The sequence below is a fragment of the Clytia hemisphaerica genome, unplaced genomic scaffold (assembly GCF_902728285.1).
Source record: "Clytia hemisphaerica strain Z4C2 unplaced genomic scaffold, Clytia hemisphaerica genome assembly, whole genome shotgun sequence".
NCBI classification, from domain to species: domain Eukaryota; kingdom Metazoa; phylum Cnidaria; class Hydrozoa; order Leptothecata; family Clytiidae; genus Clytia; species Clytia hemisphaerica.
In genome coordinates this window covers 442,996-467,430 of record NW_027103824.1, presented here as the reverse complement: position 1 = coordinate 467,430, position 24,435 = coordinate 442,996, and the positions used below count along the sequence as shown (strand labels likewise).

The window sequence follows — 24,435 nt, the reverse complement described above, 5'->3', positions numbered from 1 at the left end:
GTCCCGGGTATAAAAAAGGGTCCAAAGTTCGAAAGTCGGGTGGTACCCCCCCCCCCCCCCAAGTCAGCTCGTAACCTTAGTATACCCCCCGGGTCTTGGCCAAAGTTTTCAGAGAAATTGACGAATTGACGAATTGACGAAGGTTTAATCTAGTCCACACCATTGAGTTTAAAGCCCCCGAAGGGCTAGAGTTCAATCTCTAACCCCTCTCTAACTTTCTATCTCAGGCAAGAAAAAGTGAAGCCTTAAAAAAATGCGCGGCATTTTTGATGACAGATTGAATCTAGCAACTCCTTTGTTTACGATTGATATTTTTTTCGAAATTTAGGGGTAAATTTTAGTTTCAATCTGTCATTTGTGTAAGTGCAACTTTGGTATAGGATGTGTATTTTGTGTCGTGGTCGTGCAGCTCGTGCAGTCGATGGCATATTAATATTATCAAATGATTAAAAGTAAAAACAATGAGTAATAAGTTTCTATCAAAAAATGCTGAGCAAAATTAAACCATTCATTATTTGAATGATTGATCTAATGATAAGGAACTGCTGAAAATAAAAAACCACCCGCGCGGTGGAGACATAATGACGTAATGTTCTCCATAAAATCGAAATAAATTCCCGAAAACAAATATGGCGGCTGCTTGCGACGAGAAAATTCTTGCTTTTTTGCCTAGGTATGCTTTCGATTTGATTTGATTTCTTTTCGACATTCAATTTCAACTCTGCAACGACAGTAGAAATTTATACAACAATGAAGTATGAAATCAAATTTATCCAAGAAGGTTTGTATTATATGTTTTCTTTTCTGAAGATGAATCAAAAAAAGTGTCAGTTTTACAGATTTTCAAAGCTATAGACCTTTTTTCAAAGAGGGCGTCCTGTTGAATAATTATGTAGTCCAGCCATAGAAACAATGATAGTGTACTTCATCATGCATATTTTAATAATTACGCATGGTTTTATCATTGTTTTTTCTGCTGGACTACATAATTATTCAACAGGGTGGCCTCTTTGAAAAAAGGTCTATTCAATCAAAGTATCTTTCAAAGTCGCCATTGAATATCTTCTGTATGTTGGTCTTACCTTGGACACCCCTCTTCTAAATAGACCTTTTTTCAAAGAGGACGTCCTGTTGAATAATTATGTAGTCCAGCCATAAAAACAATGATAGAGCCATGCATAATTACTGTATCATGCATATTGTAATAATTATGCATGGTTTTATCATTGTTTTTCTGCTGGACTACATAATTATTCAACAGGGTGGCCTCTTTGAAAAAAGGTCTATTTGACCCTGGTGTTATCAGAGAGGAATAATAAGGAGCTACTACCGAGCGCCCTTTTTTAACTTTTTTGTTTTCATTCAAAATGACTGGACGTTGATTGGAGGATTAGAGAACGCCCGCCACCTAACCGCCTATCCCCCGAAGGGATTTTAACAAATAACGTGTGTAACTTGTCGCGGGAGTGACGTCAAACGCTCCATCGTTTTGCCACTAATATGGTCTTCTTCCAATTAGTCACACTAGGAAATCTAGCTTTCAGAAAAAACAACATCAGTCATCTACATGATGTATTTGCACAACAAGGATGAGAGTTACCTGAATCAAGTTCGCAAGACAATTAATTAAAACTTGAAAGTCTGAAACAAAATAAAACGTGCAGCGGCCAAAATCAACCAACCAAAGTTTGTCATTTAATTCTCGAGACAGCGCTTCGATTTTTAAGGCCTTGTTTATACGCTAAAGTAAAAATGATTTTGCACATGTAAATGGGTCATTGTTTCAGGTCCGGCAAAATTTCTGGGAAACAGCCTATCCGGTGGTGCGCGGATCTAGGTGGGTTCCGCTTCCCCCTTAGATCTTTTTCTTGGGAAGTTGATCTTCAAATAGACCTTTTCGCCTTTGCGTCCGCCATCTTGAATTGTATGCAAAAATACAGGAACGAAAATGCCGTGGTTGGATTTAGTTGGAATGTATGCAAAACATATGCAAGTTTACACAAAGATTAAAAAGACAACAAAGCATCTTATAAATAAATATTATAATCATTAGAACAATAAAAGATGGAATTTCTTAATCCAAAAGGAAATATTTGAAGAACAACAAAAGCCTTTTAGGAATTTGTTCTTAAAGACATTGCATATTCTGTTTTCATGCCATTAAGAAATTCCACGAAGACGGAGTACACACATCAAACTTTCAAAACACGCAAACTGAAAGCAGTAATTATGACGTCACACTTAATCAATGTTTTGATTTGATCATTTGGCGGCTCTATTCCCAGGAGAATAATTTGCTGTCAGCCGAATAAGGATTGTTTTTTACCTTCGCGGGTGATTTTTCAGTTTGAGATTCTGTCTAATGTTATGGTCTTTTGAAGTGCTTGTTCTAAGAGAAGAGTGAATATAATTGTTTTTAGTTTTGAAGAGAAGCAAATTTAATATGATCGCTTGATAGATATTCCCAACCACTTGGTAAAATATTCACCACACTCTCTAGTCTCACTATTTTACAACCAAATGTAGTTGGGTAATAGGGCCAGTTTAAAATGGGAGAGCAAGCAAAAGTCATATTCAATTACTGTACACGCCGCCAAACTTTTAATAACATAAGTTGTTGTGGGGTAATTTCTGCATTATATGTGAAATTCCATGTTTTCCCACTCGATTGTAGAGCTGAAAGGTGCTTGTAAAGTTTGAAAGGATCGTCAATGCTTGCTATGATACAATATGAATAAGCATCAGCAGATATTAGGGGATATCAGATTGGACATAAGAAGGCATATTATTGAAATATTTAAGAACAACAATGGTACACCAGACAAAATAATAAGCCTTAATGTGAATGTTTACCACTTAATACAATCTGCTGATTTTTATTTCTCAGGAAAGCCTCCAAATGCCATCTTTATTTCCACCCTTGTAAACATTAATGAAACAACAATGAAAACATGTAGCCAGTCCTTGGGGAGACAAAGTGGTCTTGGCAAAATGATGTTTTGTTTATTGATGTTAGGGTTGGTTCTTTCAGAAACCTTGCTGATAATGTTACAGCCCTTTTGCTCTCTGACAGTTAAGTCTAGATAATAGTGAGTGAAAGGACACCCCACTTTCTTTAATTTCAATATCTGACATTGTATGCTAAACAATTGGTGATTTGATGGGTGGTATGTCTTTGTTTTGCTTGTAGAAAACACTGCAGTACTAACTCAAACCCGAAAGAAAAAGTAACTCAAACCCGAAAGAAAAAAATCAAAGAGGAGCTGCTGCAAATCGAAAAAAAATTGCAAAAATCCTTCCAAGATTCAAAAAAGTTTGCGGAAAATAAAGCTATTGAATCAATCAAAAAGAATTCTAAATATTTCTTTGCATACGCCAAGAAGAAATCAAAAGTGAGAACTAAAATTGGACCACTAATAGACAAAAATGGGAACCTTACAATGAAGAATAAAGAAATGGCTGACATCCTTTCAAATCAATATGCTAAAGTCTTCAGTGAACCCATGTCACCTGACGATCAAGCTTTCAACACACAAACCACTGAAATATCAGAAATGGTAGTCACTGAAAATGACATAATGAAAGCCATTGACGAATTATCACCATCCTCAGCTGCTGGTCCAGATGGTTTCCCAGCAATAGTCCTGAAACAATGTAAAGAAGAATTAGCCATCCCATTGTGCCATCTATGGAAAAACAGTCTGGAAAAAGGAATTGTTCCAAACAAATTAAAAATATCAACTATAACCCCAATCTACAAAGGAGGAAACAAATCACTGGCTGCAAACTACCGACCAGTCGCCTTAACATCACACGTTATAAAGATCTTTGAGAAAGTCATCAGAAAACACATTGTCAAACACATGGACGAAAATAACTTTTTCAACCCAAATCAGCATGGCTTTAGAAGTGGAAGATCTTGTCTGAGTCAGCTCCTTGAACAACATGATCTTATATTAAACTTACTTGGACAAAGAGACCAATGTAGATGTTGTTTACTTAGACTTTTCTAAAGCTTTCGATAAAGTGGATCATTCAATTGTTCTGTCGAAATTCAAAAGGCTAGGAATAACTGGTAAAATCTATAATTGGATAGAGTCCTTTTTGAGAGACAGGCAACAAACTGTAGTGGTTAATGGTGTGAAATCAAACAACCAAGAAGTTATCTCAGGTGTACCACAAGGAAGTGTACTTGGACCCCTGATTTTCCTGATACTCATTGGAGACATAGATGAGAATGTTATCCAATCTATCGTCAAGTCCTTTGCAGATGACACTCGCACAACCAAGTCAATAAAGAATGCTGAAGATGTAAAAATATTGCAACAAGACCTTCAGATTTTATATCAATGGACAATCGCAAACAATATGAAATTGAATGATGCAAAATTTGAATTGCTACGTTATGGCTCAAATATAGAAATCAAAAATGAATCTCACTATACCTCACCATCAGGAGATAAAATTGAAGGAAAGGAATATGTTAAAGACCTGGGAGTTCTTATGTCCAATGATTGTCTATTTAAACATCAAATTGAATCAATAATTGAAAAAGCCAAAAACATCATTTCTTGGATATTACGTACCTTCACTTCCCGCTCTACACATACCATGATCAATCTCTATAAATCACTTGTGATCCCTATACTGGAATATTGCTCAGCGTTATAGAGCCCCAGTACTATTAGTCTTATTCAAAGACTTGAAGAGATCCAGAAATCATTCTTGAAACAAATAAAAGGAACACACCAAAATTATTGGGAAAGTCTAAAGAAGCTTAGAATATACTCACTTCAAAGAAGGAGAGAACGCTACAGGATCATATACACCTGGAAAATATTGGAAAATCTTGTGCCAAATATCAATGATTGCTTCAAATCTAAAGACCATCCAAGATTAGGACGAATGTGTTTTAGCAAATACGCCGGTCCAAACAATTCAAAATTACGCGACAGTACCCTGACTATACAAGGAGCAAAACTTTTCAATGCAATGCCAAAGAGCATTAGAAACTTGAAAAATTTAACTGTTGACAAATTCAAAAATGCACTTGACAAACACTTGCAAAAAATTCCCGATGAACCCCAAATCCGTGGTTATACAGGGTGCAGGAGAGTTGACTCAAACTCAATTTTAGACATGAAATCTCTCTGCTGATCCATTTCTTCCTTCAGGAATTATGGATTGAATGAAGATTGTGGTGTGGATCAAAAGATTCTTGCCAGAGCGGTACGCTCAAACAAATCCAAAAGTATCCAAAAGTAAGTAAGTACTGTTCAAAATTGTCAAAAGATGTCAATAATTTTTGATCTAGGGAAGTTGGAAATTTGTTCTAGTACTTTTTTTTGCTCAGTTTAAAGACCTTTCATGGTATGGAGGTCTCATTTGATTTTGAAGACCCACCTAAAATCATGATTTTTTGGCCTTAGAATTTTGTCTGGAAACACAAGAACTCAAATTACACAAAACTGTGGGTTTTCAAGCTTGGCAACATTTAAATTCAGAATCAGCACCCTCATTAATTAAGAAACTTAGCAAAAAGTAGTGGGCACAGCCATTTTGAAAAAAAGTGAAATGTTTCATGGGGGCTGTTGGCCATAGACAGTTAAGTTAGAAGAGAGCATTTATATCATGGTGAAGAGTTGTCTTGGGGGCGCTATAGGATACGGAAGCCCATTAGTGCCATTTAGATTTCCCTTTAATTTTTTAACTACAAAACTAAAAAACTAACAACAAAAATAAAAAATTGACGACGAAAATAAAAAACTGATGACGAAAATAAAAATTTGACGGTGGAACTATTTGGTTGAAGTATTTTCAGGCGTATGCCCAATGTGAACCATTTTTTTTGGACAACATACTGACATATATAGCATAAGGAATCCATACATATCGATATATACAACCATGGTGTCCATACTATATCTCATACTTACGTAAAGTAGGGTACACTACACGCGTCAACAGGTCAACAGTAGTCAAGCACAAGGTAGCCTACTACTGAGTCTACAGGCTATCATCTCTTAATAATTGGGTTTTATCTACACACACTATTCCAAGACCCTAATCAATAATTTATGACGTCAATTTTTATTTCGAGATTTGTCGTCGATTTTTTTGACAACAAAAAATGAGCAATTCCTTTTTTTAACTTTTTTTTCATTATAATGATAATGGAGAATTTGGAAGTTACGTATCGTTATTTCGATGACGAAACGAATTAAGATTTTTTTTCATTATCGTCGTCAATTTTTCATTTTCGTCGTTAGTTTTTTAGTCTTGTCGTTAGAAAGTTAAAGGGAAATCTAAATGGCACTAATTGGCTTCCGTAATAAGACGAAATAAATTTTTTTTGTATTTGAAGATATTTTGCAGTGCTTTGTTGACAATCCAAACGTTTCAAAAGTTTGCCAACATTAGATTTCTTTCATTTTTAGAGTGCACTTTTGCTTTTTGTGTGTATTTTCTAGAAATTTAGATTAAAAAATGGTCTCTTGAAGGTAAAAGATCAGACCATATAAAAAACGATTTTGTCCCTTGACTGATGGACTTCTCTACGTTTTGAGGTGCTCCACAGTTTTTTTCCATTTTTGTACAAAAATTGCCACTTCAGAGAAGTCAAGTTTGACATAATGATATGGCATTTTACAAAGAAAAGGGGAAGCACACAGGCTTTTTTTAATCCTCAGCATCTTTTGAGACTTGGATAATCACTGACAAGATTTTTTTTATTGCTTTTAGGACTCAGCAAAGGAAAGCTACTTTTTAGTATACTGTCATGTTAGCTTAACCCCATTTATAAAAACAAGGTTTTTTTGAAATTGATAGAACCAAGGGCTAGGGGAGGAAATTTATGTTATATCACTCTGAATCACTATTTATCTGATTAGCCACCATATCTACTCAAAAATTGATGTCAAACAAGTTCGGAACTTATAAAATAAAAGTTTGGATACTCCAATATAAGATGTCTTTATGTTTTTTTATGCTCTTATGCCAAAGAATACCATAGGTTCTAGGTTCCACAGATTGTATGAGCCTTCCAGGTCATACACATTTTTGTTTTTCATAGTATATCAATAAGGCAGGTAGTGCATTCTACCCAGCTTCCACGCAGCATAGCAGATGCTTGAACCTTTAATTTTAATATGGAGTTCCAAGCAAGGTTGAAATGTTTTTTTTTTGCTGTAGTGCAAATCACAGTACCCCTGGGTTTGGCTAATCTTGGAATTCTGACCTTCAATCAAAATGAATTTTTTGTAATTTTAGAATTAGTAGTGATAAAGATATTTTTAGTGGTAAAGATTTATGACAAATCAAGTCATGCCCCGAAATGTGGAGCGAACCAGATCGACGGGGCCATCAGAGGTCAGCTTGGTTATCAAGTATTTACTGTTTGCACTAAATGTTCTCTTTTGGGTAAGAACTTTTTTTAAATATATATATTTTTACTAAAGTAAAATCCCATGGTGCCAACGTCCTTACAACTTCGAAAATCTAGTCAATTCCACAACTTATTCTTATGAGTTTGCTGAAAAGAAAATGTTACACCTAAACAAAATAATTTAATAACTAATTGTTTTTTTTTATATCTAGATCGTTGGGCTTGTTATGATTTTGATTGGTGTTTACGCCAAAACACAGAAATCACTTGGGGAAATCGGTAATACATTACCATGGTACATGGATCCTGCTAACCTGTTCATTATCATTGGATCTATAGTGTTCTTCTTAGCTTTCGTGGGTTGTATTGGTTCACTGAGAGAAAACGTTTGTTTATTGAGAACGGTAAGCTTTCTTATGTTATGGCTAGTAAATGTTTTGCCACTAGCTTTAGTTCAGACACAAGAATATTTTTCTAGATCGATTCAAAACTAAGTATTGACCATGAATAATTTTGCTTAAATTCTTACTTTCATATTTCAAAAAGTTTATAACAGACAATGTGCAAGGGCCAAGGCAAAGTAGTTCTTTCTGAATTCTCTCAAATATCTATATCTTGGAAGGGAATAGTTTTTCAAAATCGGTTTTGTGTTCCTATTAAAAGTTATTGTTGCTTGACGTACTGCATGGGAGCAGTTATTTCATTTTGTTTGTAGGATAATTCTAAGATTTATCCGTTTTCTGTTTTGGTGACTACAAAAAACGTACTTTTCAAACACTGAAACTGAATTGATGATTTTTCTTTATTTTTCATGATACATTGTGGTAAGGAATTAAATTATTTAGTAAGTCCTTCTCAAAATATTGGTTTCAAAATGGGGGGTAACATTGCTATCATGTTTCAGTTTCGTTTCGTTTTTATAAATTAAAGTAAATGAAATCAAAATGGGTTTCTTTTTTTCTCTTTTTTAGTTTGAATACACTATTGATGTGTTATTGTTATTGGAGGTTGCCATAGCAGTATATGTTTATGTTGATCGAGAGAAGGTAAAATCTTTTGGGCAATCAGGAAACATCAACTCGGCCATGAAATAGAAAATCTCAATTCTATTAAAGGTCAATGCCATAAAACCTGTATTTCTACTTCAGACTATCATTTCTATTTTCATATTTTGACTCCATAATGTTTAAAAGTAGAACTAAGCTTGCTTAGAGCGTGCCAGGAAGCTGCCTTTGATGATGCGAGAAAAAGCATTGCTCAAACAAGTTTGTTTTAACTGAAAAAATAAGATTATTGTAATAAATAAGACATTTTTAAAAAGCAGGAGACGAAAAAAAACAATACCTAATGACGCTGAGAAAGATAGAAGATAAAAATACCCCTGAAGCTCATTGGTAGTACCTCCTTGAATCCTAATATACTCTCGGGTACCTAGTAGCCATCCCCCGCTAATTAATTTTTCATCCAGGGCATTCTTATTCCAACCCCCTGCTTATTATATTAATTTTTGGGGAAATGTTTTTGAAAGTTCCTCTCTTTTTTTCTAATTCTGCTATTAGCCTCCTTTTCAAAATGTTTCCACCCGGGACATTTTCATTCCAACCCCCCCCCCCCGCTTATTAAGTTTTGAGAGTTTTCACCCCCCGTCGATTTTTGAAGCTCAATCGACTCAAATTTATAACAGTTTGTAGAAATACCTTCATCATCTTGCGAGCTATCAACGTCTCCTTTTTTATTCGATTGAATTTTAACAGGTCAAGAAAAATGTAGAAGACGTTTTGAAGGACACTATTTCGAACTACAGAGATGATCCCGATTTGCAATCCATTATGGATTGGGTTCAAATGGAGGTATGTTTCTGTTTTGCATTTATCATTTCTAACATGGAATGATTAGTTTTTCGCACCTGGTTTTCATTCATTTTTAAATTCAATGATTTTTTATTGTTGATAATTCTTAACAATCAATTCTACAATTCAAATGGGCTCTTCCGGAAATTTTTTGTACATGGGGAGGGGGTGGAGGGTACATTGGATATTTTGTCTGTGAAAAATTTGTAGTGAAAAATCTTCAAAATTTGCCTTGTTTTTTTAGGCAAATTTGCTCTGCTTAGGAGTAATTTTGAATGTCTGGGAGTCAACTGATGCTTGTCTGGGGGTGAGATCTGTTCTGGGGGGTGGGGTCAAAATTCACAATGTCCGGGGGTAGATTTTCAAAAAATTATTATATCCTCCACAACCCTTCCCCCATGTACAAAAATTTTCTGGAAAGCCCAATGCTTTAAAATGGTTTTTTTCTTCCGTTAGTAAATTATACTGAAGTCTTTTGCAGTCCATATAAAATACAAAAATAGAACATGTCATATGATAATGCCGCGGGATTATTATGGGATAACTATTACTTCGTTCGTTCTAAAAACTAATTGATGCCTGTTTTAAATGGGATTAGGTCAATTTTGATGAGGTGTAGAGGCTTCGTTTTATTCGTGAAACTGTGCAAACTTTGCCTTAATTTTGTGTTTTTTTTATGTATTTCTTCGTTACAAAGACTATCACATAAATCTGTATCAATCAATAAGCTTCGTCAGCATACACGTTTTTTTTTTTAAGAAACTAGTTTTACCAAGCAGCCTCAATGTTTCTTAAGAAATCGGCCTTTTGAGCCTTAAATGTTTCTTACATGTTTCTAAACTTTTTGACATAATTAGCCTTGATTGGAAGGTTCTTATAAAAAACCGAATTGAAAAATGTTATTTTCTCATTCTCAGCCTCAGCATGTTTCTTAGATGTTTCTTGGTTTTTAGGCATTCTGAGCCTCATGTTTCTTAAAAGTGTGTTTCTTAAAAAAAAAAGACGTGTATATTAATTTAAAAAACACATTTATTTACTGAGTAAAATACGAAGCTTTTCGTAAAATAAACTTACACTCATTATCGAATACAGAATTTTAAACTAAAAATCAAAAACATCATCATATGTACACTATTTACAAATTTTGGATGAATACATGAATAAACAACAATGTCGTAAAATTTTAATGACCCTTTCAGGGAAAATAATTAACTTGTAAATAATCACATTCTCACACCTTTAGATGCAATGTTGTGGAGTAGCTGGACCTGAAGATTGGGAAGGGAATATCTACTTCAATTGTACCAATGACTTAAACAAGTCTGGTGAAAAGTGTAGTGTACCACACTCCTGCTGCAAAGATGTATGATAATCTTATTATTATTATTTCCATTAAAGGATAAACTACGATGAAGTTTTAATCACATTCTATTGAGTCCCTTTTTTTAAAAGAAAATCTTAGTTTGCCAAAACGGAGAAAATGGAAAGTGGGAGCTGAGAGCAGGTGTTGCGCTCTAATTCAGCCTTCAATCTTTCATCTCTAGCGCCAATAGAAAAGGGAATAGACTCAATCAATAGCTTGAGCGCCAATCGTCAGGTTTTTTCGAACAGATCTTTTTACAAACTGCAATCTTCTTTCTCTCTATAGTACAAGACAGAATTGAATGCGCAATGTGCTTACGGTATTCGAAAGCCAGAAGTGGTAAGATTCACTATTAAATGTTTCAATGAAGAAATTTCGATCGCTAGATATTGAAAAATAGCAATGCCCTAAAAAAACCATTTAGTGATATGTTCGTGTGGTAAAAAATAGATAATAAGGCGAAAATTTGCGCATTTTTACAATCTTTGGTCACAATATACCACAAATGAGACCAATGGCATGGTATGGCGTCTATTTTTGTACTTTCAAAGTGTTTTAAAACCCATTTTGCCCTAATGCGGCATTTGGTATTTTAAATTCCCCAGTCCTTAGAAGGGTCGGCTACTAAAATCTAATTCCGTGTATCGGATAATTTGTTGTTTTTTTCGGCTAGAATTTAAAGATTATTTTCTCCGGTCTTATATGAAAAAAAAGGGATTTCAAAATAGTTGCTGAGATAAGGACTTATGCTAATAGACCTTTCCCGAAACCTATCACGTGATCAATTTTATGACGTCATTTCAAAATTCAACCAAATTAAAAGCATTTCTCATTGCTTCACAATAAAGGTTTACATGAAAACGAGGCGGGGTATGGAAAATGATCGTAAGTTTACAAAATAAGAGGAATTTTGTAGAAAACGAAAGTGAAACTTTTGATCTGGTAGACCAAATGAAACAAAATTTTCAGGGATTTCTTATTAGATCAAAACAAACTGAACTGTGATTGTCAAAATCTTCATTTTACAGAAGTTAATTTTTAAGTGGGTTTCGTCAAAGGTCTATTTTGGTTGTTTTAAGGTTGTGATATGGAAGCGATGGTGGAGGGGGTTGTTTACTAAATGTGCGACATGGATATTTAGGCGTCACTGTACCAATTTGATAATTTTTCCGAACTGATGAAATAAACTTTTCTCTTTTTTGTCTTCTGATTTTGAAGTTGTGTTATCATTTCTTAGAGCGATGTCGAGCGAAGCCAAGTAATCTATACTGATGGTTGTTTGCAAAAGACCTTTGACAAGTTTTTGAACCAAGATAACTTGATCCTCTTGGTATGCGTTGGAGGAGCTATGGTCTTACTTCAGGTTAGTATGACTTCCATCATTGTCTATTGAATATTATTTTTCGGCCAGGCTCTTAAACAAGTCTTATTCTTTACTCCAAGGCTTGTATTAAAAATAAATAACATTAAATGAAACTAAGTCAAAAGTCGACTAAACTTGTCACCTTTAAGATTTATTGCTCCAATTTTACGTCATAATTTCCCACCGTTAAGAGATCTTCTGGTCCAGAGATATGTTTACTTTTTAACTGCGTGCAAAAATAATTTTAAAGGCCTTGGATGTTGAAAGGTTGTGAACTTTCGAATTCAACGGCTCATCTCAAGTTACGCATCGAGTCGAGTCTTTTCGAGTATTTTCTCACATCTTTAAAAAAAGTCTGTCTAACCTATTAAAAACGAGTACATCTTTTTTTATAAGAATCAGTACATTTTGACTATTTTATTCATCAATACTTCCTTCGAAAGTAGCTCCTAATGGCTCGAAATCTCAAAAGGGTCTAACATTAATACTAATGGCTAGGAAAACAAATTAAAGACAGGTATTTTTCTAACCACATTCTAACCACATTGAATTTGAGAGTCTTTGGGGGGTGCTTTAGGCCCTCAAGGGGGTCCAGAGCAACGCCCAAGTAATACGTGAGGCCCCCCCCCAGCGGACCTTCAATTCACGCAATCACGCAATTTTTTTTCGAAATTCACGCATTCACGCAAATTTTCCTCGAGTTTCACGCAATAACCCGACTTTTCAGGAAATCGGAAAATTTTCGGGAAAAATCGGGGAAACATTGGAAAATCGGGAAAATGATCGGTGGAAAATAGGGAAAATTCACGTATTCACGCACAAAATAGCCCAGATTCACGTATTCACGCAATCAAAAAGTGAATTTTCACGTTCACGCAAGTTTTTTCAATTCACGCATTCACGCATTTTTTTTCCAATTTTCACACATTCATGCAACCGAAAATGCCCATTCATGCATTCACGCAAACCGCTGGGGGGGGGGCCATACGTAGATAATATTAGTTTTTTTTTTAACAACGTAAAAGGTAGATTTTGATAGGAAATATGGATTGTGAGTTATGATTTTCAAAATTTTTAAACTCTTTTTTTGGCTGATATATGGACATAAAAAAGTGCCTAGAAAAAATGCCTGAAAGAACCATTTATTTCTATCAAACCAATTTTTGAAATATTGATTTGTTTTCTTTTTCAGTTGGTCACTACAGGTTTAGCACATCACTTGGTTGATGGTATCAGACGACAAAAATCGAAATGGAACCAACCTAATTTCCGTGGGAACCGTGAGTCACTAATGTTTTAAAACACACACGTTCACGTTATTCACGTATTATATCACGCACTCGCTTCCTTTATACAGATTTCACGTAGAGGTCGGAAGCAAAAAAGGAAAATAGGGAACAGTTTTTTTATTTATTGGTGACTTGTTTTTTTGTTTTCAAATTTTATCCATTGATCACTGAATGTTGACTGAGGACATTCAATTCGGAGTTTTTCGAAACCATAGATTTGTACAAGTTTTTTTTTTCTACGCACATAAAGCATGCAATTTTTTACATAACTTTTGTAGACTTTTTTTTTTATCTGAAAATAAATTTATAAGTCAATAATTAATTTTTTGTCTTTTTATTTTTTTAGAAAACCCAGGGTACAGATAGATTTAAAACCCATGGCCATCAATTCTATGATCACTGATGGTTTGTGAATGAGACTGGATTGCTGAAAATATTTTGAATGTGATCTTGTCATGTGTAAAGTCTTCAATTATGAAACTAAAATCAAATTTACATAATCCGATCCGATCCGAAACTAAATTAAGCCATTCTTTTGGTTTGAAAAAAGTCCCAAAAATTAACCAGATGAATGGCCTCGTCTTTTCTGGATCGGGATAAAAAAGTCTTTTCCAAAAAGTATATGTGATCAGATTCTAAAGAGGTAAATCATCATATAAAAATTATACTCGCCAAAGCTAAGAAAAAACGAGCTGAATCAACAAAATATTAGATTCAGGTGATCTTAAAAACTATAAAAACTAGTCTTGATTCGGGCTTAGTGTTACAATCTGTGTTCGTACTTTTGGGAGAGACTTTTCACAGTACGAGAGAAATACGAAAACGCGATATAGCGTTTGAGTTCCTTCCAAAAGCGTACCATGTATATATTGTACTGTTATGTACCTTGCTTTTTTAATAATATGTAGAGGTTTGTGTGTATGAGAGAGTGTAATCCGAATATTTAGGGCGGTGTTAATGCCCTTTCATAGAGTTTTTGATAATTATCTTTTAACCAATCTAGGCTAACGAAAGTATTAGATTTTCCTGCTTTATTTCGAAATCCTGACTTACACTGTAGGGTATTTGCATCTGAGTGATAATTCTTATCTTCCGCATTGAGTTGGTTGTAGGTTCTATCTCTGTAAGAAAAGATTCTTTGAGGCCAGAAACTTTAGAACAATTGTAAGAACATTCTAGGGCTTTGCCTGATTTAGGCTACGATTTAATTAAACCAAAAAATAAATCGGAGAAATTACACCAAAATTCTCACAAAGTGCTAAAAATAAGAACAAATTTAGAACACTTTTAGGCTTAAAACCCAAGAAGACCCAAAAAAATAACATTCTTATAAAAAACGCGATTTACGAAATTTGAAATCAGAATGCACTTTAGATACTAAAATTCTCTCCCTCTATTTCCTTTTTTTCTTTAGTAAGCTCTATTTGAAGATTACCCTCTATATTACATTTCGACGGAACGAAAAAACGTATTATATGTTGTGGATTGGATTTCAGTTAGTGCTTGGTTTTCATCTTATTTGAGAGGCAATTTTATACATTATTGACTCTAATCAAGCAGCTCAAGTTCCAGTTCTTTCTCTTTCTTAAAATAAAAAAACACTTTTTGATAAGGTCATATAAATATTAAAAACTGTAGAGTAAAAGAGGATATGTAAAAATTGAACTGGGTCATAGACTTGAAATTGTTAAAAAATGTATTTTTATTTGATGGAGTAAATCGCCTTATTGCCGCAATTATGTTATTCACTGGAAAAAAAAAACTTTTTAAGAGATGTGTGACCTGACTCAGATGCCCCTCATATGTCAGAGATTTTTTTGATATACTATAACGTTTATATGATCGTATTAAAAAAATCTCTCCTTGTTCTTTTATTTTCTGTTATTAAAATCATATGATTTACTTTCGATAGGTTTTTTTGACAATGTTGTAAGCAACTTCTCTGCTTCCAAAGCTCTCGTTGTGAAACTGGAGATTTTCCTGGTTTAAAAAAAAACAAAGAAGGAATATTTAAAACTTTGGTGAGAGAAGAGAAAGTTACATGCTTTGGTTCCAGTTGCTTATTTTTTGAGGAGAAGAACCCAAATTATGATTCTTTTGTTGTTGTAAGGGTTTGGATTATGGAATTTGCAATGTTGTTTCGACATTTCTGTTAGTGTGTTTGGGAAAAAAGGGAACTCGTTTAATATAGAGTAAAATCCTCAACACTTATTATTTTGCTGGAGTTTAACAATATTAAAATGAGACAATTTCTAAGCTCAATCAATAGATAATTTAATTAATTCCAAAGGTAATTTAAGTGGGATTTCGAAGGGAAAGTTATAGATAATACTGGTTATTTTCAGTCTAGTCATTTTCAGCCTGAAATATCTCAATTTAGAACAATCGGGACTGAGCTAGAAATTGCCGACTCTCATAAAAATGTGCACGTATTCATAGTCCGTTCATTTTCATTTGCATAATTGTCAAGGACTTTCAATTGCAAAACAAAAAATTCTTTCAAATATCAAAAACAATGAGAATTGAGTATCTATAAAAAACTGTTATCTAAGTGATAGTGAACAGGCTATATTGTCTACATAAGTTTATGTATCTTTCATATAACCATCTGCGTAGTTATCTTGCATAATGTGTGTGCGAAATATTGCCTTGGATAAAGTGTATTTTTTTATTACCGTCGTTTTGTATAAGATTTCCATCTCCGCACTAAGATTCCTTTGCTTCTTTTCTATTGGAAAAAGAAGCAAAGGACTTCGGGTAGTATGAAATATGCTTCAGAAAGTTAGGCAGTTTCGTGAGTAAATTTTTTCCGTACCTTTAGAAACGAACCCTTTCCAATCTCTTGCCGGTTATCCCAGAAAAAATAGCGGAAAGATTCCGGAAAAGTGACAAGAATCTTAGTGCAGAAATGGGAATCTTATTCAAAACGACGGTACTCATTTTCCCCTTAATCCTCATTTAAAAAAAAGGTTAGATTGCCGTATGAATGACCAGTATGTTGACCTTAAACTTGTTATTCGAAAGGAAGGTTAAGTATAGGTCATGACTTGAAAACAGATATTATCTACTATTATTTTTCACCTTTGTTTTATATTTTGGCATGTTTTTAGAGTGTTGCTCTTGCCGTTGGGTGGTTGGCTTATGCGGTTAAATTTTCATTTGTTTTTAATTTTAATTATCTTGCAAAGTTTAATTTAAGAAATGTCTGTTCTTACATTAGAAGCTGAACAGTTTTCTTTTGCATGAGAATAACCCAGTTTTCTTTATTTCAATTTTTCGATCTTCTTCATTCATATTCATGTAAATAAAATTAGATTTTTTGGCACTATGATTAATTTAATTATCACAGTGTGTTTTTTTTGTTTATTAATGAAGAATTTTACCACAAAATTTGTAATTCATAATTAACCAAATTTGTTTCCATAGTTCACTTTTTGTTCTATGCACGCGAGCTTTTGGGATTTTCTTCCCTTCAAATCATATTACCGTGGCGATTTCAAAATTCGCTGCTCCTTTAACGTTTTTGTTTCTCGTATTTATTCGTTTTATAGTTCATGATTATTAAAATCATACAAATAATGTAAAGGGAAAATTTTTATATGTTATATTTGACTTGGAATAATTATTCGTATGATATAGTAATTTTTTGATTCAAATAAAAAAGATATGTATGTTCGTGTAAAAAACTGTAGTTCTTGAAGTTTGATCATTTTCCTTCTAGGCTAAAAGGCTAAGAGGGCTACAAGGCTTCTAGGCTACAAGGCTAAAAAATTTGTTTTCAAGAAATTTCAAGAAATTTCAGGGGCGCCCCACTAATCGGTACCGCCCTCATGCATTTCGAATTCCGATAATTTTCCCGATCTGTCAAGAAAAAAAATTTTCCACAGTCGACAAAGTCCGAGCATAGTGTTCGAATGTGATGTCAAAAATCTAGCTTGGACCGCTATTTTGAGCCGCAGAATACTTTTCGGAGGGCTACGACCGCTAAAGTAGGGCTTGGGCCGCTGGCGCAATCAGAGAATTCTAAAAAGAGGGCTTGGACCGCTAAATGAGGGCTTGGGTCGCTTACGGAAAAAAATTTTGCGGCGGCACGTAATCTCCCCCGGGACCGAGATAAACAAATAATCCTGTTGAGACCGACTGGAAATTTAAATACAAATCAGCGATTAAAATTTTAAGTTTTGCACAAGCGCGAGATAAAGATGGCATGTGTTTGCTGGAAATGCAAGATTGGATGATTCGTCTCCACTTTTAGATGGCTTCATAGCTTCTGCTCTTGTGTTTTTTCTTAGATTTTTTATTTCAATTGTTGTTGTGTAAGGTGGAGTCAGCAGCACACCACAGATGAGGAACAAGCTTTGCTTTTGGTATGTCTTAAAATTGCCATTTCTTTCGTCATCGACACTGGGATCTAAGAATTATGTTAATACTTACTTTTTTTGAGACATGGGATAAGTTACCTGAGAGGTACCATCAATTGGTGTAACTTTCATATCATGCCCTGCAGACCAACGACCATTGCCATCACAACACACAAGACAAGAACACAACTTTTCTAATCCTCATTTAAATTTACAAATTAAAAAGACGTATTGGAAGTGAAGAAACATGCCTCCGCCCCCCCCCCCACTTATTTGGGGGGTTGTAAATCTCAAATTGGCTTAAAAGCTGTCTCATTTTTTAAACTCAGTGGGGGCCTAAAAAAGTGGGGGGAGCTGAAGGGTTACACTAAAGTTCTGGGGGGCTAATTAGGAAATTGTAAAATACCCCCTCACTATTGTTTTAGTTAATAAGTTAAGGATTTTTCTATTGAATTTATTATCTCTTACATTCTATCAAAATGTAGGCTAAAATGGCAGATTTCTACCCTTAAAATTCCAAAATTTTCTCGTTGCCCAACCATGGTGGGCAACATTTATTTAAATTTTCAGTTTGGACCCCCAATTTTTTTTATGTACATGAATTCTTTCTTCTCTTCCTCAGTTGGTTGACGTCCCATGTTGATACGTAAAAAAACTACCGTAGAGTCGTTTAATCTCGACATACGTCTTGCAATCTCGACATAGCTGTAGGCTGGTCTTCGAAATAAAAAATCAAACATAAACAAATACATACCAAAGTTATCAATCAATCACTAAAATGTACTCTCTCTCTATCACGTCACAGATTGTACAGGAGAAAAAAAATCGAAATTCAAAATGGCGGCCAAGCCCACGATGATAACTATCAAAAATCTTCGTTTTTCATTCAGCTATTGCAGCTCAATAAATCAATGAAATAATTTGAAATAAAAAGTAAACAAACCTTGAACCTTTCATGAATCCAAATAAATAAAAGTATTCATCTAAAGTGAAGATTACATTTCAAAATAAAACGATTTCCAAACCAACCTAAAGTCAGTGTCTGCCATTTAAAAACTTCTCTGCGGGGTCACTGACAAGGAGTTACGACTTCAGACTTTAGATTCCAATTCTTGTATAGGCTGCAACTACACTGCCAAATGATCTGTATTAAAAAGACTTCCAATTGGGTCCATAAGTTAAGAAAATGAGATTATCTTATAGCACGGGGGTTCTGTTTTTAAAAAGAAACTTCAAAATAAAATTGTTAATGAGCTTGTTACTTAAAATATCACTTACTTACATAATTCATTTATGATATAACACCCCTTTCTTAAATAAATGGCCTCTTAAAGTCTTTTATGTTTGCCGCAAGAAGGAAGAAAAATTTAATTTGACACCCGGTTTTTTCTCTCGTTTTCTAGCCATTTCCCGCGTGTTAGTGTAGACACAACTTTAATCCGGGGAAATGAAGCGTTTTCATTGGTCTAAAATCACGGATGGTCACGTGACCAGAATTTTTATCTAGGGAAATGCCGTGGCCACAATGTTTTGCTTTAGTGAGATTGACCATTTTGTTGTTTAGATTTGAGCGGGCGAAATTTCTGTACAAACCAAAATATGGCTTCGTTGGAATACCAGTTGAAACACTTGTGCCAGGCGCCTATCTCCCGATGAGATTAACAAATAACAAGTGTGTAACATGCCACGTCAAACGCTCCATCGTTTTGCAACTAATATGGTCTTCTTCGTCTAGCAGTATAGACCTAACACTTCAAAAATTATGGGAAACGCATATTTGGACTTTGTACCCTATGCTGCACGCAAGCACTTAAGGTATAAAGTCCTGCAAAAGCGAGACGAAAATCAGTTTTTTGAATACAACTTTTCTATTTTTCCTTTTCTAGGCAGTTAGTAACACTAGGAAATCTAGCTTTCAGAAAAAACAACATCAGTCATCTACAGGCAGTTAGTCACACTAGGAAATCTAGCTTTCAGAAAAAACAACATCAGTCATCTACAGGATGTTTTTGCACAACAAGGATGAGAGTTACCTGAATCAAGTTCGCAAGACAATTAATTAAAACTTGAAAGTTTGAAACAAAATAAAACGTGCAGCAGCCAAATATCAACCAACCAAATTTTGTCATTCAATTCCCGAGACAGCGCTTCGATTTTTAAGGCCTTGTTTATACGCTAAAGTAAAAATAATTCCGAACATGTAAATGGGTCATTGTTTCAGGTCCGGCAAAATTTCCGGGAAATAGCCTATCCGGCGGTGCGCGGATCTAGGTGGGTTCCGCCTCCCCCGTAGATCTTTTTCTTGTGAAGTTGATCTTCAAATTAGTTTTCAAGGTGGTTGGCTTGGCTCAAATTACTTCATCTATGGCTCAAATTTTAGGCAATTTCTCAAAGTTTTTGAAAATGTTAATCTCATTAAAAAGCGCCGGGTTATTTTTTCATGAATATCTTTAGTACCTTTAGAAGTTTTGCGGTGCATTTTTTTGCTCGAGAGTCAAGTAAACGATATAGCGCCTTCGCAGCATTAATCTTTGATATGAATTTTGGCGGGACGCTAGTGTGACTAACTGACAGGATACATTTCAACAACAAGGATGAGAGTTACCTGAATCAAGTTCGCAAGACAATTAATTAAAACTTGAAAGTTTGAAACAAAATAAAACGTGCAGCAGCCAAATATCAACCAACCAAATTTTGTCATTCAATTCCCGAGACAGCGCTTCGATTTTTAAGGCCTTGTTTATACGCTAAAGTAAAAATAATTCCGAACATGTAAATGGGTCATTGTTTCAGGTCCGGCAAAATTTCCGGGAAATAGCCTATCCGGCGGTGCGCGGATCTAGGTGGGTTCCGCCTCCCCCGTAGATCTTTTTCTTGTGAAGTTGATCTTCAAATTAGTTTTCAAGGTGGTTGGCTTGGCTCAAATTACTTCATCTATGGCTCAAATTTTAGGCAATTTCTCAAAGTTTTTGAAAATGTTAATCTCATTAAAAAGCGCCGGGTTATTTTTTCATGAATATCTTTAGAAGTTTTGCGGTGCATTTTTTTGCTCGAGAGTCAAGTAAACGATATAGCGCCTTCGCAGCATTAATCTTTGATATGAATTTTGGCGGGACGCTAGTGTGACTAACTGACAGGATACATTTCAACAACAAGGATGAGAGTTACCTGAATCAAGTTCGCAAGACAATATTAATTAAAACTTGAAAGTTGGAAACAAAATAAAACGTGCAGCAGCCAAAATCAACTAACCAAAATTTGTCATTCAATTCCCGAGACAGCGCTTCAATTTTTAAGGCCTTGTTTATACGCTAAAGTAAAAACAATTACGCACATGTAAATGGGTCATTGTTTGAGGTCCGGCAAAATTTCCGGGAGATAGCCTATCCGGCAGTGCGCGGATCTAGGTGGGTTCCGCCTCCCCCGTAGATCTAGGACCCTGCCGACGCACTGGACTGGTCATGTCCGGTGTTTTGATTGTCCGGTGGGAAAAAAATCCTTCTCCGACACTGGACATCCGACATCCTTAAGCTCGGTGTAGAAATTGTCCGGTGGTAAAAAAAATTCTCATTTTACACCATACTTTCGCTTGTCCTGTGTTTGTTAAGTCCGGTACGTCGGCAGGGTCCTGTAGATCTTTTTCTTGGTAAGTTGATCTTCAAATTAGTTTTCAAGGTTGGCTTGGCTCAAATTTTTTCATCTATTGCTCAAATTTTAGGCAATTTCTCAAAGTTTTTGAAAATGTTAATTTCATTAAAAAGCGCCGGGTTATTTTTTCATGAATCCCTTTAGAAGTTTTGCGGTGCATTCTTTTACTTGAGAGTCAAGTAAACGATATAGCGCTTTCGCAGCATTAATCTTTTACGCATTTTGGCGGGACGCTAGTGTGGCTAACTGCTAGGAATGAAAATAAAGGGATAATGTATTAATGATCATTGAATACTATCCACTGATGATCTGCGGCACTATCGTAAAGCTATAATCCCTTTGCATCCTCTTCGCTTGAGAAAATGATTGACAGATTAAAGTTTTTCACCCACTCACCCACTCTACTCCAGTCAGGACCAGTCAGGCAGTCAGGGCATCCTTGATCTTTTATAATATTAGTTCAGATAGAATAAAAACATACCTGATCAACACAACCAAACCTTCTGTCTTGCGTTGGAAAGGAAACAGTATTACTGTTTCCTTTCCAACAACTTTCGTTTTTGCTTATCTAGGTTTTAAAATCCACAAGTAATGAACCTCTTATAGCTCTATCTGAATAAATCTGGTTAAACATCTTCTCTCAGGTTTCATTCCGTATGTTTTTTATCCACGTGGTGAACCGGTTTCCCCGATTTCCCGATAATAAAAAATTGGAACTTTCCTGTGGGGGCGATTGGACGTACCGCCATCGGTATTTTTCGTGAAAATTTACCGTATTCTAACGCTAATATAATCTACCCTAGATAGGAAACAAATATCAAATTTGATTCTTTTTTTGTTCGTATTTCTAAATTTCAAGATAAAAAAAAACTATCTACGAATTATTTTCTTAAACGGTCGTTGAATTGACATTGACATATTTAATGATGTCATAATCAATGCTGTGCATATTTTGTCAGCGCCGTGCATATTTTGTCAACATCCTTTTCATTGGATAAATACCAAGATAAGTAAACATCAATCAAATAAGGTGAAATCATATTCAAAGAGTGCTCGATAAAACCAACCAGGAGTAGAGCTTTAATCAAAAATATATTTCAAAACCAAAAAATTTCAAAATCCATAACTCGGAGTTTCATGCTCTAAGCAATCATCAGATAAGTAAACATAAATTTATCGCCCGCGAGCACGGCTTAGCTAAGCACACCTCTCTTATTCATTATCTAAGAATTGAAGCGGGCAAAGATTACCGCGCGTGCTGATAGCGGACAAAGGTTTTTGAAGATTTCAGTTACAAGGTAGAACAAAATAAACATAGAAAGGGGCTATTCTTTAGTACTCTATACGATGATCGGAATTTTTTTTGAATTCTATGTTTAGATTTTTTTACCCAGACCCGTTGCTATGTACGCCCTGTTGCTAAGACCTTTGCTTGAAATCGAAAGCGAAACCAAAATAATTTAGAGCGCACTTCCGTTTGCGTAATATCGATAAAGTAAAAGGAGGCCCTGACTGTCAGGGCCTCTTTGGTCTTTTATAATATTAGTTCGGATAGAATAAAAACATACCTGATCAACACAACCAAACCTTCTGTCTTGCGTTTACTCTTTCCTTCCCAACAACTTTCGTTTTTGCTTATGTAGGTTTTAAAATCCACAAGTAATGAACCTCTTATAGCTTTATCTGAATAAATCTGGTTGAAAACATTCTGTCAGGTTTCATTCCATACGTTTTTTATCCACGTGGTGAACCGGATGAACAGGTATGTTTTTATTCTATCCGAACTAATGTTAAAAAAGACCAAAGAGGTCCTGACTGCTCTACTCTACCATTTTTATTTTGATTTGACTTTGTATTTTAATGACCAGCCAGGGCTATGTATGTTTGCCTCCTTAGGCGTAAGTTACCTGATCTCATGGTACTGTTTGCTTGAGAAAATGATTAACAGATTAAAGTTTTTCATCAGCGGGAGCTCGCAGGCGTTCTGCAGGAAAGATCTAGTTTCAATCACCAATTCCGCCCTTTTCCTCTTTTTCTCTATTTCCTATCTCTAACTCTGTTTTTTCTGATTAGTTTTTCTGAATTTGACTATTTGAAGCTATTTTGCTAATTCTGAAACTATACTCCCACACCTCGGTTCGAACCACCAAATGCAAGCAACCTTGGTTTCCAAACCCGGCGCCTTACCAATTGCACTATCGTCGCACAGCAAAATCATGCAATTCATAACATATTATACCGAACTGGCAAAATAATATGGGTAAAAGTACCCCTTTTTTAAACCTGACTGAAATTCGAGCCGTTACTAGCAACCCTGCGGGGCCCAAGGCGCCGAGTATGCAACCGGCACAGTGACAATCCGTTACTAGCAACCCTGACCCTAAACTAACTGACAATAATCAAATCCTGACCCCCGGAAAATTACCACGGACTAGAAAGAACGAAAAAAATTGAAGGGCCGAATTGCTGATTGAAACTAGTTTTCACCTGTTCTGCAAGCGTTCTCAGCTCAATCTTCAGACTGCGCTAAAAATGGTAGACTTGCTGTGACAGATCATTTTGATGGAAGTTGTTGCAGGTTGTTGGAATGTTTACAAGACTCTTGACAGAAAATCCTTAGTTAGGTCTATACTGTCTTAGCATTTGATCTTTATCCAGGCTGGGCCCAAGTTGTTATGGAGAACGCAGCGGCCTATTGAATAACAAATTACTCAACATACATTACTTTCCCTCAGCCAATAAAATGTGATGAATTATCTTGTCTCTAGTTAACTGTAATGGAGTAATTAGTTATTCAATAGGCCATCTTGTTCTCCAAAACAACTCTTGATTGTTTGGTTCATGTCCTAGAAGCTTTAAAAAAGGGGTCGGTTGGTAGCTAAAATTGCAAACTTTTTTTACTTTTCTCACCAAAGATCTCAATTTTAAAAGCCTCCATTCTTTTAGCAATCACCCAATCAAACTGCGAATGTGAAGAAATAGCCTGAAGGCCGGATCCACAAAGGCACGCATGGCATCACAAAATCACTTCTACACTTGTAGATTGAGGTGTTTGTTGCGTGTTCTTATAAGGAATACAGCCACGACTCTCTGCTTTTAGGTGCTTGATATTTTGTTTTTAAGTATAAGGTTACACAGGAACATGTTTGGCACTCACTCACAATGGTGTTAGCTGTG

General features: G+C 35.2%; 1 protein-coding gene across 1 annotated transcript; it reads left to right on the top strand.

Annotated features, from left to right (window-relative positions):
* Positions 1–7,258: 7,258 nt before the first annotated feature.
* On the top strand, positions 7,259–13,771 carry LOC136806686 (tetraspanin-33-like). The gene is made up of 9 exons (XM_067063274.1): positions 7,259–7,419; positions 7,597–7,788; positions 8,356–8,430; positions 9,139–9,234; positions 10,478–10,597; positions 10,883–10,936; positions 11,835–11,960; positions 13,153–13,240; positions 13,596–13,771. The coding sequence occupies exons 1-9, from the start codon at positions 7,309–7,311 to the stop codon at positions 13,613–13,615; spliced, it is 882 nt and encodes a 293-aa protein (XP_066919375.1). The 5' UTR covers positions 7,259–7,308; the 3' UTR covers positions 13,616–13,771.
* The last annotated feature ends 10,664 nt before the right edge of the window (positions 13,772–24,435 follow it).

What these genes read in the sequence shown, in the direction of transcription:
- LOC136806686 (XM_067063274.1), top strand. Translation starts at nt 7,309, where the DNA reads ATGACAAATCAAGTCATGCCCCGAAATGTGGAGCGAACCAGATCGACG. An exon ending in ACGTTTGTTTATTGAGAACG is followed by an intron (nt 7,789 to 8,355) that starts GTAAGCTTTCTT and finishes TCTCTTTTTTAG; the next exon opens with TTTGAATACACTATTGATGT. An exon ending in TTTATGTTGATCGAGAGAAG is followed by an intron (nt 8,431 to 9,138) that starts GTAAAATCTTTT and finishes GAATTTTAACAG; the next exon opens with GTCAAGAAAAATGTAGAAGA.